Below are 19,708 nucleotides of genomic sequence, written 5' to 3'. Positions count from 1 at the left end.
TTATCATTTATTTTTCACTTAGTTCTCCATGCCTCTGTTTGGTGCAGTGTGATTCATCTGTTGTCCGTCTTTTCTACCCCTATTGGAGGAGCAGGAGAGATTCCAGATTCTGTCTCATCTGTGCTCTTGTCCTTGGCAGTGGACCTCGCCTCTGGCTCGTCTCGTGCCCCCAGCTCCGTCTGGATTAAACCCATCTGCTACACTATTCAAACATGTAGTTGTGGAGTTAATCTGACTCAAATTAACTGAATGAACACTTAACTACTGCAAAGTGTAGCATATCAGTGCTTTTACTATTTAGGACCTGCTGGAATCACGTTATTTGTAGTTGAAAGAATGTCAACACTGGAGCTAAAGTTTCGGGGTTAAAGGGTTAACAAGGGAGTCAATAGGAGTTGACTCACTTTTGCAACAAAATTTGCATTGGTTCTTTGAGGAAGTGCAACATTTAGCATTTCCAGCTTTACTTTAAATTCTAGTTTGTGCCCGGCAGGGATTATACGACACCAATTCCGGGGCCATTTACTGAACGACATTGTGCTCAAACACAATTCCTGTTTTCCACACAGTTTCTCAAGCTTTCTATTGCCTAAAAAACACCCATTAAGCCATTACATTGCACATGGGTACTGCCTTCAATGGAAGTGTAATGGTTTCATGACAACATTAGTGCCAAAGTCATTCTGAGTTGATGTATGAGTGACATCTGTGCTATACCTGTGTCCAACATCTGGCACATTTGTTTACTATGACAAAGCAGTATGTTTTGGAGAGGATTAACATGTGTAGGGTTTTTGCAGACAGAAAAAAAATGGAAATTAGATGTGCAGCATTTTCAATCTTTACCAACACCAGCTTTTCCTGAGCTACATTGGTTATAAAATTCTTTTCCCAAACATTTATTGCGCATTTTAAGCATAAAGACTTTGAGGGATGAGAGGGGTGTGTGTGTGGGGGTGTATGTGTGTGTGTGTGTGCAGATACTGCAGCAATTATAGTGGTGGAGAGGAAATGGAGGGATTGAAGATTATCAAGTAAATCCTCCAACTTAGGATCAGGAAGCTGATGATATACAACTGACACACTGAGAGGATTCAGAGTTCTAATTACACTTTCATCATGGGTGGAGGTTAGGGGCTTAGACATAGACTTTGTTCTTGTAACATTAGCTCATTTTATCCGTCTGTCTGTCACACTGTACATGAATATGGAAGGAGCGACCCCAGAGCATACAGTGAGGGAGGCATTTATTATTTAAGATCCATCTTTGCAGAGGATACAGTATTCACATCCAGTCATTAGTCAGGGACTATTTTTATAGGCCAAATTAAGGAATCCAAACAGTATGAACCCGTTAGGTAACAGCTTAATCAAGACCTTAAAATAGGATATCCATCCCTTACTTGGACACCGGAAGTAAGGGATGCCGTTAAGCTGAAGAAGGAGTCCTTTCGGGCCTGACTGGCTTGTGGGACTCCAGAGGCAGCTGACAGGTACCGGGAGTCTTAGCAAGCTGTGGCCCGGCCTGTTTTGGAGGCAAAAACTCGGTCCTAAGAGGAGTTTGGTGATGGAGAAGGACCATCGGTTGGCCCAGAAGAGATTCTGGCAAACCATCTGGTGCCTCAGGAGGGGAAAGCAGTTTTCTGCAGGCACAGTTTTAAGTGCAGGAGGGGATCTGCTGACTTTAACTGGGGACATTGTCGGGCGGTGGAAGGAATACTTTGAGGATCTCCTTAACCCTGCTGACACGCTTTCCGTTGAGGAAGCAGAGGCTGAGGACACTGGGGTGGAGCTGAGGTCACTGAGGTAGTCAAAGAGCTCCACGGTGGCAGGGCTCCGGGGGTGGATGAGGTTTGCCCCGAGTAGCTCAAGTCTCTGGATGCTGTGGGAGTGTCTTGGCTGACACGAACCGTACCACTGGACTCCCAGATTGGAGTGGTGGTACCCCTTTTCAAGAAGGGGGACCGGAGGGTGTGTGTCCATTTACCAGGGAATCACACTCCTCAGCCTTCCTGGGAAAGTCTATGGCAGGGTGTTGGAGAGGAGAGTCCGCCCGAACTTCAGACCCAAGAACAATAGTGTGGTTTCCGTCCTGGTCGTGGAACAGTGGACCAGCTCTACACCCTCTTCAGGGTGCTGGAGGGTTCGTGGGAGTTCACTCATCCAGTCCATATGTGTTTTGTGGATTTGGAGAAGGCGTTCGACCGCGTTCCCCGTTGTCTCCTGTGGAGGGTGCTCTGGGAGTATGGGGTCCGGGTAGCCTTACTGAGGGCTGTCCAGTCTCTGTATGACCAGAGCAGGAGCTTGGTTCGCATGGCCGCCAGTGAGTCAGACCTGTTCCCGGTGCATGTCGGACTCCGGCAGGGCTGCCCTTTATCACCGGTTCTGTTCATAGTTTTTATGGTCAGAATTTCTCGGTGCAGCCAGGGGCCGGAGGGGATCTGGTTTGGGGACCACAGGATTTCCTCTCTGCTCTTTGCAGATGATGTTGTTCTGTTGGCTCCATCAAGCCAGGACCTCCAGCATACATTGGAGCGGTTTGCAGCCGAGTGTGAACCGACTGGGATGAGGGTCAGCACCGCTAAATCTGAGGCCATGGTTCTTGACCGGAGAAAGGTAGTTTGTCCTCTCTCGGTGGGTGGAGTGGTCCTGCCTCAGGTGAAGGAGTTTAAATATCTTGGGGTCTTGTTCACGAGTGAGGGGAGATTGGTCTGCCATTTTGCGATCGCTGCACCGGTCTGTTGTGGTGAAAACTGAGCTGAACCAGAAAGCAAAGATCTCAATTTATTGGTCAATCTTCGTTCCAATCCTCACCTATGGTCATGAGCTCTGGGTCATGACCAAAATAACGAGATCCCAACTACAAGCGGCTGAAATGAGTTTCCTCCGGAGGGTGACTGGGCGCTCCCTTAGAGATAGGGTGAGAAGCTCGGTCACCCGGAGAGAGCTCGGAGTAGAGCCAGTTCTCCTCCGCATCGAGAGGAGCCAGTTGAGGTGGCTTGGGCATCTGGTCCGGATGCCTCCTGGACTTCTCCCTGGGGAGGTGTTCCGGGCATGTCCCACCGGGCGGAGGTCCCGGGGAAGACCCAAGACACACTGGAGATACTACATCCCTCGGCTGACCTGGGAACACCTTGGGGTCCCCCCAGAGGAGCTGGAGGAAGTGGCCGGGGAGAAGGAAGTGTGGGCATATTTGCTTAGACTGCTGCCACCGCGACCCGGTCCTGGATAAGCAGAAGAAAATGGATGTCTTAAAACTTGGACGTCATCAATAGTCTCGGGTCATCTACATTACCATCTAGCTGCCAGCGCTCAGAAAATACATAACAACCTCAGTTTTATACCTTTAAAAATGTGTACCAAATCAAAAAAATTATACATTTATATGTAAACTTCTGTTCTTCAGAACAGACCCACACAAAAACATACATTTCTCCTTCGCACCACAAGCGTGACGGGGATCACCCTACCGGCGGTGGGATAAGCAGCATTAAGTTGCTATGGCTTTCGAACACCAATACAGATCCAAATGCCCCTACACTGGATATAGAATCTGAATTGCGTCTTTGGACAATTGATACGTTCACACCTGCCTGATGTGAACGTATCATCACATACTGACAAGTCCCTTGTCGTCGGTGCAACTTCCTCATCCATAAACATGAATCACAATAAACAGGAATGCTGTTTGTGAGATGCTGCTTAAACTGGCGGTAAAGCAGGCTGACAGTTGCACCAGCTGGAGCAAGCCTTGCATACAGAGAAGATATGAAAGCATGACACTGAGAAACACTAGTGCATTGTTTAGCATCTGTAATCTGATGCACAGCATCACTACAAGGTAAACAAGCTTTCATATCTGAAACTCCCCTCCTATTGGACCTCCTTTACCTTGAGTAGATTTATAATTATGTGCTGCAGCATGTGTCTGTGTGCTGACCTCTCCAGCAGACACCGGGGTGTTTAGTATTCCGGTCTGAATTTCGGTGGCTAATCACCTCACATTTGTACGCGCTCAACACACAAACACGCGGACGCGCGCACGCACATACACACACACGCCGACATAAATGGCATCCTGCTGCTACATAATTTTCCTGCGAGTTCAAAGGCAAAGTTAATCAAGTCTGATCAATGTTCATTTTATAAGCACAAATATAAACTGATAATGCAAAACATAATATAGACCGGAGATTAGAGGCATTTATCTTTAAACAAATTGCACCACAACGCTGATTAAGTTTGTCAAAGTTCCTGACCCAAAGGAGGGTCGCAGGAAGATTGAACGGGTTCTCTAATTATTTCTGTAGGCTGTGTTGGACAGAGAAAAGATTTGGGTTATGCTGCTAATCCAGATCTGCAGACATCAGCAATGGCTTGTTTAGCAAATTAAGATGCCACAATCATTATAATGCCAGGAAACATAATCATTCTTTCTAAAATATTACCATTTGATTAAAGCTTGCAGCCAGACCTCAAATCTGTAGGAGTTTAGGAAAATATTCTAGAAATATCACCACAATAATAACAACATGAAAGTAAATTAAATGTTCAAAACAAGTTCAAACAGATCTTTTACAAAGATGTTGCCATAACTTAGTCTCATGCACCCATATGGGGTTGACCAGGACCGGGGCTGCTGGTTTTTGGGTTGTTTGGGCACATGGAGAGTTGTGGGAGAAACCACATCTTAAAATGCATCTTGCAGGTTACCTGAGGGTTGTACGGTCACCTTAACCCTTATGGGGTCCAGATGACCCTAGCCTTACATTGACGTGTGACAAATGTAGATGACGGTCGACAGGATTTCATGTCTCCCTGAAAATCATACTGTCTTGTGGGGTCGAGATGACGTTACACGCACTTATGACATACAAGTGATGCAGTCCTTACACCACGCTCTAGTCATTCTTAAGGAGTGTGCACACATGACTATTATATATAAGCTCCCATAAGATGCACTTATAAACTACAACCTGATTATATAATTTCCTAATTTCTGATGGAACCTTCTCAACGGTCTGGGCCACATGTGCCAAAGTCAAGGGCCGGGGGCCAGATCCGGCCCTCCAGATCATTTTGGGTTTTTTTTGTTATTAATGGCCCGATGTTATCGTGCACTTATTTCTAACTTGTATAATTTTGACAAAATATACGTTTATGGAGAGTAAAATATTGAAAGTTCTTAAAGGTTCAAGTTGATTTATTCTGGAATGATATTCCTGCCTATTTTTATTCACAGTAATGTTAAAAAAGTTAGGTTTTCATGTTTAAATATATTTATTCAGTTTTTTTTAAACATAATTTCCTACAAAAAGACAAACAAATAACCCCCCTCCCCCTGTTGTCAACAAATACACACAATGTAGTTGCATTGTATTAATAAAATATATATGCAAAATGTATAAATACTCGTAACTAAATATGCATACACATATATATTTATATAAATACAGACAAACACATAAACAATCCTTTCAAAAACGATATAGCATTGAATACCCTAGAATGACAGAAATAATAACGATAAAATGGAGTAAGCAAACAAATAACCGCTAAAAGTTAGTTTTTTAAAGTTTTAAAAGTTTAGCTTTAATGTGTTCAATAAATGTTTATCCTCTGAAGGTGTGTTTTGGATTTTGGCTCTGAGCGATTGAGTTTGACAGCCCTGTCTAGGCAGATCGTGTTTAAGCGACCACTTTCAATGAAAAGTCTATGTAAACACATGTAAATTCACATTTCAAGCTTCAGTGCTCAAAAGTCTTGTGTTCTACGCCCATTTTCAGGCACTACGTACAAAATGTGCAACCGTTGAACGTGGGCTAAACTAGATTGAATTTTAACCAATCGTGGACTTGGATTTGGTAGTGGCCGTGTTTCCTTTAATTCATGGAAGTGCCAAAGATTGATCACGCAGGAAAAAGTAATAATTGTGATTTTATATGATGCCATGTCTTTCATAAATTGGATGCCTGGAGCAAGATTTGCAACATTTTCTCTTTACAGGCTTATCGACTGATCTACGATCTTAAAAGTCTGTGCCTCATGCAGGTATCCACCCGTAAGGGCAGTGCTAGCCTGCTAGCCTCTGATCTGTTTTTGAATCAATAAATAGATTGCCGCCGCCCTTCTTCCTTCTGTGTCCTTCGAGGCCCCCAGACCAGATCTAAGTTCTCATCACTGAAGCAAACTCAGAGACAAAGGTGATGGATTTTACTCCATGGCTCCTAAGCCAGCAGGAGAGTTGTTTGTACCTCTGGTGGTTTATCCTTTGAGTTTATGCTAGTTCTACTTTGAATTGTTCTTTTTCCCATTGTCTTGGCAGCACTTTTGTGTCAAGTTCTTTGAAGGTGTTCTTTAAAAAATGAAACTTGGTGGATGTAACCACCACTTATCTGTTCAGCCTACTTCTTTTTTGTTATTCTTTTGTTTTATTTAACTTCAAAATTCCCCAGTTAGTTGAGGCCGGGCTCAAGTGATTCACTGGAGCTCTCACTTTGACACTGTGTACTGTTATTAGGATTAGTCTGCCTGATATTATTCTCCTCACTGTGTTGTGCTGTACTGCTCCTGGAATCTGTGAATAACAACAACTTCAAGGAATTAAATAATTCAACAGGAAAATTAAAAAGAAAAAAACAATTCTTTCTTAACTTTAATAAATTAAAAAAGTTATTTATCATAGAAAATTAATGATTTATATAATTATAAAATAAAATGAAAGATACAATGAAGTCATAATGTATATTTTAAAATGATATTTTGATCAAGTTTTATCCACAAACTTGACATTTAATGAGAATAGACATGTTTTAAATAAAAATAAAACACAAAACTAAAAAATAAAATGCAAGTGATATTTATCAAAAATGGAGTCAATCCACAAAGACCAGTAACTCATCAAGACAAATCGTCCCTCAATATGGGGTTAAACTATGATCAACTTTTTTTCCTCTTTTGTTTTAGGTGTTGAACCTAATGTTCTGTGGGGGTGGAGCTTTAAGCCCATTGGTGACATGATTGACATCAGGTGATCATTTTCACTAGTGTTGCTTGATTATGACTTTTTACAACCGATATTTTCCGAGCTCTTGCAGCCGATACCGATCATTAACCTATATTTGTTTAAATACACAGTAAGAGTGTATGGCTTGCAGGATGGGCGGGGCGAGCAGACAAGTTCAACTTAAAACAGAGTAGTGAAGCGACGGCAGTTTAAGCTTTTGATCATCGGTCCATTTCATCTGTTTTTCTCATCGGAATTATCGGTATGACGTCATAGTGTTCAATATCGACCGATGATTATCAGTAACTGACATTATCGTACAACCCTAGTTTTCACTGTACGCCACATCACAGAAGTGATGACACAGGCAGTGCTGACAACAAGCGCTTTTCTGGAGAGGAAATGACATCACCATGTTCCCTATCACTTAAGCTTATCCTGAATCAAACTTAAACCGTGTTTAAAGTCTGCATTATGAAAATATTAGGACTTTTTTTTTTAATTTTTTAGTCTCCATTTGTTCCACTTTTAGACTTAGTCTGGAAAATGTAAGTGTTTTACTAACGGACCTACTGTATCTGTCGTACTAAAGGTAAATAAGAACATTGCCGGGACTGTCATTTGTAAATGACTTAATGCAGGGGAGTTAAACTCATTTTAGTTCAGGAGTCTCACTCAACCCGTCTGATTTCAAGTGGGCTGCGCTGGCAAAATAACCCATTGTTGGTCAACTTGTTATCTGTAGCTTTGAGTTTGTTTTGGTTTTTTTATAGCTGGAAAAAATGCCTAAACCAACATAGCAGCCGAATCACTTATTGTATTGTTTATTATGTGTTTGTCTTGATCTCTTGTTTTGCCGTTCTTGCGTTTCGTCTGCTTCCCCTAGTGGCGAAATTGTGCATTGCGGTCATTTCTTCATAGAACCATAACTCGCCACAGGAATGGGCTTGAAAGTAGCTTTTTTTTCTCCTCAACATAATTATATGTTTTTCTCTTCATGACTGGGTTGGATTAAAGCATCTGGCGGGCCGTATGTTTGACACCCCTGACTTAATGAAAAGGGAAAGGGCTCCATATAAAGAGGTGCTATTGATCATTTTTGCAGAGAACTGCGGTAAACACTTGGTTCTACTTTCCTCGAAGGTCCAAACACATTCACACACTGATGCTGGTTCCGCTGCTGAACACTGGCACCAACATATAACCACTGCAGGTAAGGTGGGGTTCAGTGTCTTGCCCAAGGACACTTCGATGCATGGGTCATGCAAGGTGGGATTCCAACCAGCAATCTTCCGGTTAATGTCGACCGCTCTACCTCTGCACCATGGTATAGTATGATGATAAAGGCAACATTCCAGGTGACAAAATACATTTTACCTGTTACCCAAGGAAAAGACTAAATTAACCATCAAAACAAACTTTTCTGAGAAATATACATATATATATATATAAATTTTACAGATTAAGAAAAAAAAATGTCTTAGTTTAGATGTTAAAATGCTGCTTGTACTTTTTTGTATTGATTATGCAAAATATGAGGCAAAATATAAAATTTTCATCCTTGTAGAAATGAATAAGAAATTGTTCAATTTCAAAAAACATTGTGTCCTTTGAAACCTTTAACTACTACAGACGTTCAGTAAGAGAAACCTTTCAACCTTCATACTTTCAGTGGGGGTTGAGCTCTATCAGATGTACTCGTTTTTTATTCCCTATGGTTTTTGCACAATTACAGTTGAGGATTTATGAAAATTACAAATCATCTATACATGTTTAATGGAAGTCAAGAGGGCAGAACATTCAGGGCCTTGAGTGGTGACATCAGAGCTGACGGTGAGGAGACGTGACTTCTTTTTGAAGTCCTTTGAAGAACATATCTGAAGCTTAAAAATCAAGATTCTTTGAAGACGAGCCTTTTTTAATTATTTAAAAAAAAAAGCTGGGATAACCCCATAGAGTTACATTAAAAAAGCAATGTGACTAATTTGATAAAATCCCACTCTCAATATTTTGAGGTTAAAACTTTTAACAAAATGAGGTTCACCAAAAATGTTTGTAGCCGCACCAACACTTAACAGCAGCTTCCTCACTGAGTTTTCTATTTACAATAGAACATACACATAGATCTGTCTGCAGTAGAACAGACTCATAGATACAACAAGTATTTCAGTGATGACACTTACATTTTTGTAGGCAATACGCGTTTTCCTGGTGTTGGTCTGGGTCATCGCCAATCAAGAGTGAGCTTGTTGGGAGTCCACACCTCTACCACCTGAAAACAGGCTCGGGAGAGTCCGTCAATCAAACGGTTTGAACGTTTGAAGCTGTAAAACCTCATCTGATCGATCAAATTATAACTACAATAACTTGCAATTAAAAAAAAAAAATACCAAGAAAAAAAATTAGCTTTAGCAAGAAAGTTTAAAAAGGTGCCAGTTCAGTTATCTTATACAGTCAGTGTTTACTTCAAGATCTCAAACACACAGAACTCATAGTATTTTTTCCTTTATGTGCCAACATATTTAAACTTGTGGGAGTGGTGTATTTGTAACAGTGTTATATGTAGTCTGCTTTTGTTATAGAGTGTGCAAGCCCTGGAAGTATGGTAAGCAAATGTGTGCAAACATTTGTAGTGCAGTTCTGAGCATTTGTATTAGACCATAAACTGTTGTAGTAGAGTGTTTATACTAGTGTGTGTGTGAGCATTTGAGTAGATTTCCAGTAGTTTATGGGAATGTTTGTAGTGTGTGTTTAGATGTGTGTGTGGAGTCATAGTACCATCTGTGACATAACCTACTATGATGAGGGAAAAAAAACGCTTCAAAGTTGATCAATAGAAACCTGTTCAGTTGCTGACCATCATCTTTGATCGAAGCAAAGTCTCCCATCTGTTCAGTGCAAAAGCAATGTACGGAGCCCCTAAAGAGACTTTAAAGTCCTCCTCAGAGGAAAATCCTGTACTTTTGAGTTTGTAACATGTATGTGGCATTTTTTATTATGAAAGAGAACAAATGTAATAAGAAATCATTTTCTTTTTACATTTATGAGCATTTCTCTTTTTAAGTTGCTGTCAATCAAACTGTCTTGGACTTGTTTGAATTAATGATCTTCTTTACATCACAACAGCTCTGCTGCACATGCACTAAACCATTTTGATGTTAGCTTTCATTATTTTATCAAGAAAGAATCAGGATTTTGGAGGAAGTTCTGTCCATGAAGATCTTCACTTCCTTGTCCCAGCTGAAATCCAGATCAGAACCATACGGCTGAACATTACTGGTATTGCTGGACATTTTTATGTAGCAGCTGTGAAGATTTATGCTAGCAAGACACAGATCTATGATAATCAGACGGGGGGGGGTCATGGGCAAGGATATTCAGCTCAGCTCCAAAAGCCACGCCCCCTCAGAGAAGATTTTGGAAAATAAGGCTTCAGATCAACATGCTAAATGTACTTTTAAGACATTTAGGTTGTGGGGTTTTGGTTAAAAACGTCATAATAATAAGTACAATGCTGGGAACATTTTTAAAAATAATCTGTCATAGATTGAAATTGAAAAAAAAATCTAAGTTAAAAAAAAAAATTTGTACGGAGTCTTTTTTTGTCTTTTTTTTTTCTAAAAATGTAAGTTTAAAAAAAATCTGGTTACCAACTGCTGCGCATTGAATAGTAACTAGAGCACAGCAGTAACTGGTGCAAAGCTGATTTTATTTTTAGAAAAAAATGTTTTTTCACTTCAACTAAATTATTATTTTTTGATTCTATCTGGTGCACATCAAGTTAGTAACCTGAATTTAAAAAAATAATAATAAAAAACAAAATTCTGCTTGAATCTTTAGATTTTTTTTTCAGTTATCATCTGCTGCACACAAGTTAGGCCTAATATCTGGAGCCCCAGTTAGTAACCAGAAAAAAGAAAAAACTTTTTTCTTTACTCCAATGTCCCATTAGGGGCTCCGTAAAATAAATAAATTAAAAACTAGACACAAATGTGTTCAGATGACAGTTTGTGGGTGGGCATGAATGTGATCTTTACATGAGCAAAATGAAGAGTCGGATCGTACTTTTAGTAAAAACCATAAAATCAGGCAGAAGGTGTCAAAGCAGATGAGTATCAGGAGCTTGCAAACACAGCAGGATGTAGACATGAAAATGTGCTTTTTTTTAGTAGGTGAGATGATTTGGAATAAAAGCTTTCTGTGCATTTCATTAATCTGTGGCCTCTTCACACCCACCGGCTTCATCTGACATGTATTTTTGGGGGTTTTGAATGTATTCTTGTGGCATTTTTGCCACGATGGAAAAGAAAATTATGTTGAAAATTGCATTTCTGAGGATTTTTTTATTTAAATTATTGCAAATCAGGAAATGTAAAATTCCAGTTTTAAAAAGAGTGTATTTGTGAGGTCACAAAGTCTCTGATCCGCTCCATTCTGATGCATCCATTGGCAGACTGCTAAATCTACGTATGTCTTCCTCATCCAAACTGTACGGCTGGATAGCTCCAATATTGCGCCCCATATTTTTTTTTGTTTGTTTTGCACCGCTAATGTTAGATTATGGTTGTAAACTAGCAGGAGAGCTTGTAAACAGAGAGCTCTCAGTTAGTTATAGGTGATGGGAAGGGGCAAATTTCCAATAAACTCCTGCCACTCTGCAGACACCATGTTCTTGAAAATGAAAATTTTGACTAAAAACAGCACAATCCTAATTAAAAGACCACTAGGAACACTTACAATAGATCAAAAGATGATCGAAGTACACAACAGGCTTTGCAAAGGAAAAAACTTCTTAAAATAAAAACACATTACACTTTTTTAAAAGGTTTGTTATTAATTGTATTTATTTATTATCATTATTCTTTTTCAAGTTTAGCTGTGTAACAAAATGTTTCTTGGCTGTCAAAATATGTTGAAATACTTGCATGAAGTAAAAATCTAAACAGTAACATAAAGAAAGGTAGCAGGATAAAATACAACATGACAGAGAACCTAAAAAAAGGAGAAAAAACATTTTTTTTTCTATTAGAACCATTCAACAGAACAAAAAAAAAATACTACTAAAACATAATGAATAAATGTACATACTTGCTCAGTGTGTGCATGACTGTGTGTGTTCAGCCAAAATCAAACTGGCCTTGGTTAACATTGGAAACCTTGAAATGCACACTTACTTCGTACCACTGCACACGCGTGTCTTCCCTTCCTTGGCAACGAGAACAAATAAACGGAGTGCAAGCAACAGCAACACTTTTATAACACATTCGGACACAAACGAAAAGTAAACCACTTATTAAGGCCTCCCAATGTAAACGCTGTGAATGCTTTGAAATGCCGTCAACCCTAAGAAAGTTATTACTGATGTCCTGCAGAACCTGGGTTCTTGACATATTTGCATAACCATTACCATAATCTGAAAGTCAAAATGACACCAATGTCTCTTTTTTTTTTTTTTTGCTTCGATACAGTTTTTCTTAGAAGTCTTAAGTCGTACAAAAACAAACAAAAGAAGAGATCCCGATGAGATCCTGCAGGGCATTTTACATGATGAAGTGTGCACCAACAGAGTTTTTTCATTGTCAAAGCTGTTCTTTTTTTTTTTTTTTTCTTCCAGCTCGGTCACCGCAAAAAGGAACATTTTCTTCAAAGCTAAGTCACTCAAAAACATTTGGGCAAGGAAATTCTTATTTCATTCCAGCCTACAGAGAAATCTTTGTAGTTCATCAAGTTAATCCAGAATTCACTAAAAGGAAAAGCAAAGGAAAGCAAAACTAGGTAATCCTTTTCTTCCCCTACAATCCCCTTGCACTTGTTTCCAAGGAATTTAAAGGAAAAAAAGAAAAAAAAAAGTCTTCCCAAAGTCTTTCTTCTCTATTTAAAAGTAAATCCCACTGGAAAAATAACTATTTCTAATGTGAGAAAGCAGTAGAGATAATGGAACAGTTTTAACCCTTTAAACCAGAAGTAACACTCTCTTTGACCTTTTATGGGATCAACGTAAACCAGCTGATTTTAAAGAGACATTCACACCGGTCATGTGACTTGCTTTTAGCTGATGGTGTTCACACTGGAACTTTGCTACTGGATACCAGCCCATGTCAGCCATAGTCCTAAATGTCGAAATGGTGCAAATCTCAAAAGTCTTGGTCCTCTTTCTTTCACATGCATCCATACGTCACTACCAAATCAGCGTCTCTGATTGGTCAAAGTTCAACTGGTTTAACATTCAAAGCACGTTCAATCAACGTTTTGTATGCAGGATCCAGAAACAGCTGTAGGATGGCGATGGGTAAACGTGAGAGTTTTGAACGCGGATGCCCAAAACACGCATTTACATAGACTTTTCATTGGAAGCGGTTGCTTGAACGTGTTGTCGAGGACGTTTGAACATAGCTTCATGCAGAGAATGATAGAATCAGCTGATTTACGTTCACTGCGTGCCCAAGAATACTATTTTACGTGTCAAAATTAGCTGGAATTAACGTTAATGGCTTAAGAGTTACAGTACTCCAAATAACATCAACATTGAAGCTGAATCTCTGGTGTTAAAGGGTTAACAAACCACAGATGTGTTCAAATATAAATCTAATCATAAGAGCTGGACAATTTTCAACCTTGCCAACTTGATTGCAGAGAGAGGTAAGAGGTAGAAGACAGCTGGAGCTGTAATACTTCATAGATAACAACAGGAGTGGTAAAAAAAAAATCTTCTCATGACAATTTAATTAAAGGTAAAGTTGACAGGGAGAAAAGGGGAAAATGGAGCCAAATTGAGAGAATGAAGACATTTCCCCTTTGCTGCAGTACTTCAGAGATTCTTATGACTCTTCGGAAAGCCCTACACAAGTCTGTAAACAGCATTCACTTTGTTTGTAGTTCCTTCAGTTGTAACCAAAAGATTGCCATAAAACAGGAACTCAAATAAATGATAAAGTAAAACTTTTGTTCAAGTTACCCAAAAATATCTTCATTTGTGATAGAAAATCATGAATTTGTTAAAGGAGTAGAGCAAACTTTTCCATTTAGGCTTTGAGAGGTCGATTTCAGAGTTGTAGTCATTTTCTTAGTATAAAACGTTCAAGGTCTTCCAGCAATAACCAGAGATTGCCAAATAAACATTTTTAAATCCTCAGATCAGTGATAGGCAACTCCAGGCCTGGAGTTTTCCAGCATACCTTGCTCTGGCTTGTTCCAACTGGCTGGACACTCCTGAACCAGATAATCATGCTGACACACTCAAGCCCTCGAGTTGCCCATCCCTGCCTGAGATTAACCCTTTAACACGGCAGTGACACCAAAATAACGAACACTCTTTGACATACCACAACTCTTCGATTGCTTACGTGATCAATGTGAATCAGCTGATTCTGACATGGAGAAAAGGGTTTTACATATCAGGTTTGCATTGATATGCATTATTGATGTAAAGCGTTGCGTATTGAGACAAGGATGCTTTTCTCTTCAACAGAATTAGCTGATTTACGTCAATTGTGTAAGCACCGTCAAATATCAACACAATGCTACTTCTCTACGCTTCAGAATCCACTGAAGGACATTGCATAAATGGTCGGAGAGTTACGCTAGTTGAAAGAACACTGGAGCTAAAGCTGTGGTGTAAAAGGGTTAACAAGTTTTGCTTCATTAAGTTGCGTTAGAAATGTGCATTAAGGCAGCCACTTCAAATGAAAAGTCAATGTAAATTGATGAGTTAAAAACTCATGTTCTCTCCAACGTTAATATGGAAATTTCTATGACCGTTTTTGGGCTCAACATTCAAAACTCGTGGTCGTTGAATAGCTTTTCCGGGTTAAACAGGCCAAACTTTGACCAATCAGGGATTCGGATTTGGCAGTGAGACATGGATGGATGGCGTCCCTTTTGTTTCATGAAAGTGCCAATCATTTGAAAACTGTTCCTTGTTCTGGAACACCTTTCTCATGCCCGGTGTGTCTGCAGCTTTACTAGCATCAGGAACTGTATTGAAACAGAATAAATTTCTCTGATACTGTATTCCTAACTTTTAGCAGTAAATGGAACAAAAAACAAGGTAAGTAGATTCAATTTTTCACGATTGTACCGATAACGATTCTGCTACTCCAACCGAAGAATCTGCACATAACTGGGAAATTGGAAAGGATTGATCCATCCATGGCTGCAAATGAGGCACATGGCTCAACAATTCAACAAGGTAGTGTACGTACATGTAACAACTTCAAACTAGTTTGATATTTACAGTTATCACAGTGAGCAAAGGCAGATAAAGATCTTTCTCCAGCGACTAGAAATGAAGACCAATTAGAAATGAAGTGTTCAACTCAATGATCGAAGCAAGGAATCTTTGGACTTTGGGTCACAATGTCCCAAGAAAAAACACATTTTGACAAAAAAGAAAATATGGGGGAAAGAAATAAAAACAAGTAACCAGGCACTAAGCGGAATTTTTTTTGTACATTGGTTGCTCAAGACAAACTGTTTCTCATTCTCTTGACCAGTTCTTGAGTTATCATCTGACATTTTACAACACATTAAAAACACCTCCCTTTTTTGTTAATGGGTTTTCTGTCCTTAAGGCAGCGAGGCTGAAGGAGCGACAGGGCATTTTCCAGAAAACTGAAGGATTCCACCAGGGAATACGTAGGGTGATTTGGCTGGAGATGCGACCAACACTATCCCTTTATTTCAAATGAATTCTAAATGTATTACATAACATCCTCCTGCAGTTTCCCATAGTATTAGACATTTCAAATAATCAACTTAAATGTACTATGCAGTTTTAAGGATGCTAGCATGCTACGTAGAACTAACCTATGTGACTGACCTAAGATAATAAAACACTGTATGCAGGAATCTCTGTCAGCTCTGTACACAGAAAGCTTCCCCAAATTGTTGAGACATTAATAAAATTTAGGGTCTTACACCCCCACTTCCTAAATTTCTCTATAAAACTTTGTAACCTAAGAATATAGACATGAAAAAAAAGTTACACAAGAACTATAAACAAAATAAAAACACAATTGGGAGCATGTTTGAGGGTGAACATTAAGAGACATAAAAAAAGCATAACATGCAACACTGATGTGTCACATTGCTGTGAAGCAGGTGGGCTGGTGTGCAACACGTGTGACCCCTGAGGACTGAGAAACTCCGCGCAAGCCTTCATTTTGTTTACGTCATCATTTGGAGACAGTTGATGCAATTACACAATTGCACACATGCACATACTCCCCTCTGGCGTACCATTTCCGTTAGATGGCCGTTAAACATTTCATTAAAACATTGCTGAGAACTTAAAAAACAATAGAAAAAACTCAAACAGACAGTTTTATAGAACATTTTCCTGCAAAAAAAGCCTTAAAAATAACATACAGACATGTAGCAAATTGCATTTTTGTATGATAACACAATTATTGTTTGTATTATTATTATTATAACCATTCTTTTTATTATTAATATAAATGTTAAGCAGGTTAATAGATGGTTGTTCGATTAGGCAAGCAGCCAGGCACATAACTAGTATCATGGCACAGAGGGAAAGTAAAAAATATAGTCCCCTAGTTTATGTCCAAGTGGACGACAAAGAGAACACTTCATTCCGGAGTGAAACCGGTTTCACCAGTTTGAACTGGTGTCAAGCAATTTGAAAAAGTCAGGATAAAATCCAACCATTTAAGCCAGCACAAGGTGAATAGGATTTTGCATTCATCCAAGGGTTTGATCAGTTCAAGAACATGTGAGATCACCTTACTGTACCAAGCGGTAACCCCCGCTAGCTGGTTTTACGCTAACCAGTTTGAATTAGGCAAAATAGTTTTTTTTTTTTTTTTTTTTTGGTTTTGATTCCTTTTTGAAAATAAAAGTGTCAAGAACACACTTGGCAGGAACACAGCAGTCTTAAATGGATTAGATCCAAAATCAAACTGTCTGACAGACTAGCTTGGACCTGCCTGTGAGCGCAGTGCAGAAGATATCAACTGAACAAAGTTTACGTGTTCTCCTTGTAGTTTGTTAGAAGCTATTCAAGTGCAGAATTCTTCCTAAATAAGACCAAATCCAGCTTCTGAATCCCCTTAAACAGAAAGGGGTTGGTTTTGACCGGCCATTTCAGCTGCATATTGACATCCTGTCGATCTCGAGTTGCAGAGGATGGAGACCGTTGTAGACAAGATGGGTCCTGCCATGTTCTTTGGACCATGTAATGTCAAAGTCCTTCCAGCAAAAAGAAAAAAAATCATATATGACTCAGCATAATCCCATTAAAACTTAGCCTCCAGGAATAAAGACAAAAGTTTAGTAATGCGACTCTTGGAGGTTTGTGTAAATCTGCTAATTCTATTCATTAATCCCATCTATCAGCGTGGGGTCCATGGCAGTCAAATCTTCCTCTGGTTTTTGACTATTGGTGATGTCTGACACCACGCTGTCACTTTCTTTGTTGGCTATGGCATTTTCTTCCCCTATTATCACCTTTTCAGCCTCCGTTCCATTGTCGTCACTGCCCGGATCCTTTGCTGAGTTGTCTTGACATGCTGCCACGACGGCCTGACTTTCACTTGTGATTTCTCCATCTTTTGGCTGTGCCGCCTCGTCTCGACACTCGGGCTCTGACACCGCTGTGACATTCTGAGTGTGGCCTTCTTGCGTGTGCCCCCTCTGTTGTGACATTTTGTCTGTGTACCTGTGTAAGCCCCTCTGTATGTGCGTGGTGAAGTCGTAACGATCCGCGCACACGTGTAGGCAAAAGCTGCATTGGTATGGTCCCTTGTCGCCATGGCAACTCATGTGCAGAGCATACATGACCTCGTCTAAGAAGCAGATCCCACAGTGGATGCAGCGGTTGGTTAGGTCGTCCTGTGTGGCCACGTCTACCGCTATACATACTGATGATTGAATTCCTGTCAAAGTGTCATTCACTTCTCTCTCCATTTCCACACTTGGATCTTCTCCTTCGTCTGTCCTGTCCTCTTCTTTTTCTTTTTTCCAGTTCCCCCTTTCCCTTTCAGAGAGAGGCGAGTCTTGCAGTCTCCTTTCTTGCCCGTTTGTTGACACATTCATGTTTGCATCTCTCTGCTTCATTGCAAGATCTAAAGGACCCTCGTTTTCGAGCAATGATGGGGAAGATGTTTGGGGGTTTATAGAGGAAGGATAGTGAGGGAGGGCTGGAGGAGGAGGGAGAGGAGAGTAGGGAGACGGGCAGTAAGGCACAGTGTAGCTTTGCTGATGATGCTGTACCGAAGTCCCCATCGTACCGAGATAGTTGGGGTTGTTTCCAAGGCTACTGGGGCTGCTCAAGTTACTGATGCTCCCAGGGATCCCAGAAGCTGCTGCTGCCATCTTATACTTGGTCCAGAACCTGAGCCAATCAGATTCAGGAGTCAAATCAGGTGAAATGGCTAAAGGAAGAGGCAACGAGAAAATAGGGTATTGGTATTTCTCAATGGGTGAACCCGGAGGTGAATAACTAGACGGTTTGGATGGACGCATGTACTTTTCTATCGGACTACCTCTTTCTGATCCCCCTCCTCCTTTTCCTCCATCTATTTTTGATGGTATTCCTCCTTCTGCGATGCCCCCATTTCCCTCTGCTGCCATAGCCGACGGGGTATGGGAAGGGAGGAGGAGAGGAGGCATTCTTCGATGGATCTCCAACGTCTGACTGGCTAAGAAGGCTTGAGTGGAGCGCGGTGAGCGCGAGCGGGGCGACGGCTGCTGGCCTTTCAGCGGAGCACAGCTGCGCTCGGACTCCTCTCCGTTCATTCGCTCCTCGCTGCTGATTCGCTGTTGCTTCGAGGTGGGGGTTTCAGAGGAGAGCGAGTCAGTGTTGAGGCGTTTTCGGGTTCGCCGGCGAATGATTTGCTCCCCGTTGTTCTGCTTGATGATGTTTAGAGGTCTGGGTGTCTAGAATAAAAAAACAAACAGGAAAGAGGAAGGAAGTGATGAGAAAGTTATGAGATTTTAATTCCTCGTCATCCTGAACAAAGCTGAGCCCAAGGGCACGTCTGTTTATGAGGCCAAAACCACTACTTTCATTTTGAAAACCCTGCATTCATTTGCATTCAGTGGAGTCCATCAACTCATTCCACCACACAGGGACAAATGCTGGACACAGATACAGGATCAGCTGGAAAATGAAGCTTTTCTTCAAATGTGGGAAAACTTTCTAGAGACAACAGTCATATATATTTAATGTTCCTTCCCTGTATCACAGTTCACCTTGGATGGTTTAGCCAATTTGTTGATTTTTTTTAAGTGCAGTTTTGCATGCCTTTTTCTTTCTCTCTACAGTGCATTGTGTTTTGCGTCGTGATTGGCTGCTGATCTTGTAAATCAATCTCTTCCATGCCTCGTCTGCTGCAGTGTTGCCAGATTGGGCAAAAATTGCTTTGTGCGGATGGACATAACTTAGGCATAACTGAGTTTGAAGTCAGTTTGGCTGTTTTCATTAAGATGAACTTTTTAGGCTTTTTTGTAGAGTTTGGCGGTTTTTAGATAACTTCTGGGTGGGAAAACCTTGAATTTATCTAGTCTGCTGTAAAGAATGTGCTCAGCTTTCCATAGTAACATCAAATCTTTGTTTTGTTCTATAAAACTGGAGTTTTTTTTTCCTTTAAAGGTTTGAAATTTGAGAGTTCAAATGAGAGAAAAAATCTTCCTGCTTTTCAGAGAAACGTGCATTGAGTGTGTAGTGAGGAGTTGTATGTGTAT

At 40.4% G+C, this 19,708-nt stretch overlaps 1 protein-coding gene across 3 annotated transcripts in view; it reads right to left on the bottom strand.

Moving 5' to 3' along the window:
• Window positions 1–11,820: 11,820 nt before the first annotated feature.
• trps1 (trichorhinophalangeal syndrome I) overlaps window positions 11,821–19,708 on the bottom strand; it is a 132,886-nt gene continuing 124,998 nt past the window's right edge. For all 3 annotated transcript variants that reach the window (XM_024298416.2, XM_024298431.2, XM_024298408.2), the window contains exon 11: window positions 11,821–18,901. In XM_024298416.2, coding sequence (XP_024154184.1) covers window positions 17,336–18,901 — 1,566 coding nt within the window. In that variant the 3' untranslated portion in view covers window positions 11,821–17,335. The remainder of the gene's footprint in view (window positions 18,902–19,708) is intronic.

Source organism: Oryzias melastigma, linkage group LG11 (genome assembly GCF_002922805.2).
Source record: "Oryzias melastigma strain HK-1 linkage group LG11, ASM292280v2, whole genome shotgun sequence".
Classification (NCBI taxonomy): domain Eukaryota; kingdom Metazoa; phylum Chordata; class Actinopteri; order Beloniformes; family Adrianichthyidae; genus Oryzias; species Oryzias melastigma.
The sequence above is the reverse complement of the archived record's forward strand: the minus strand, read 5'-3'. Positions and strand labels throughout refer to the sequence as shown.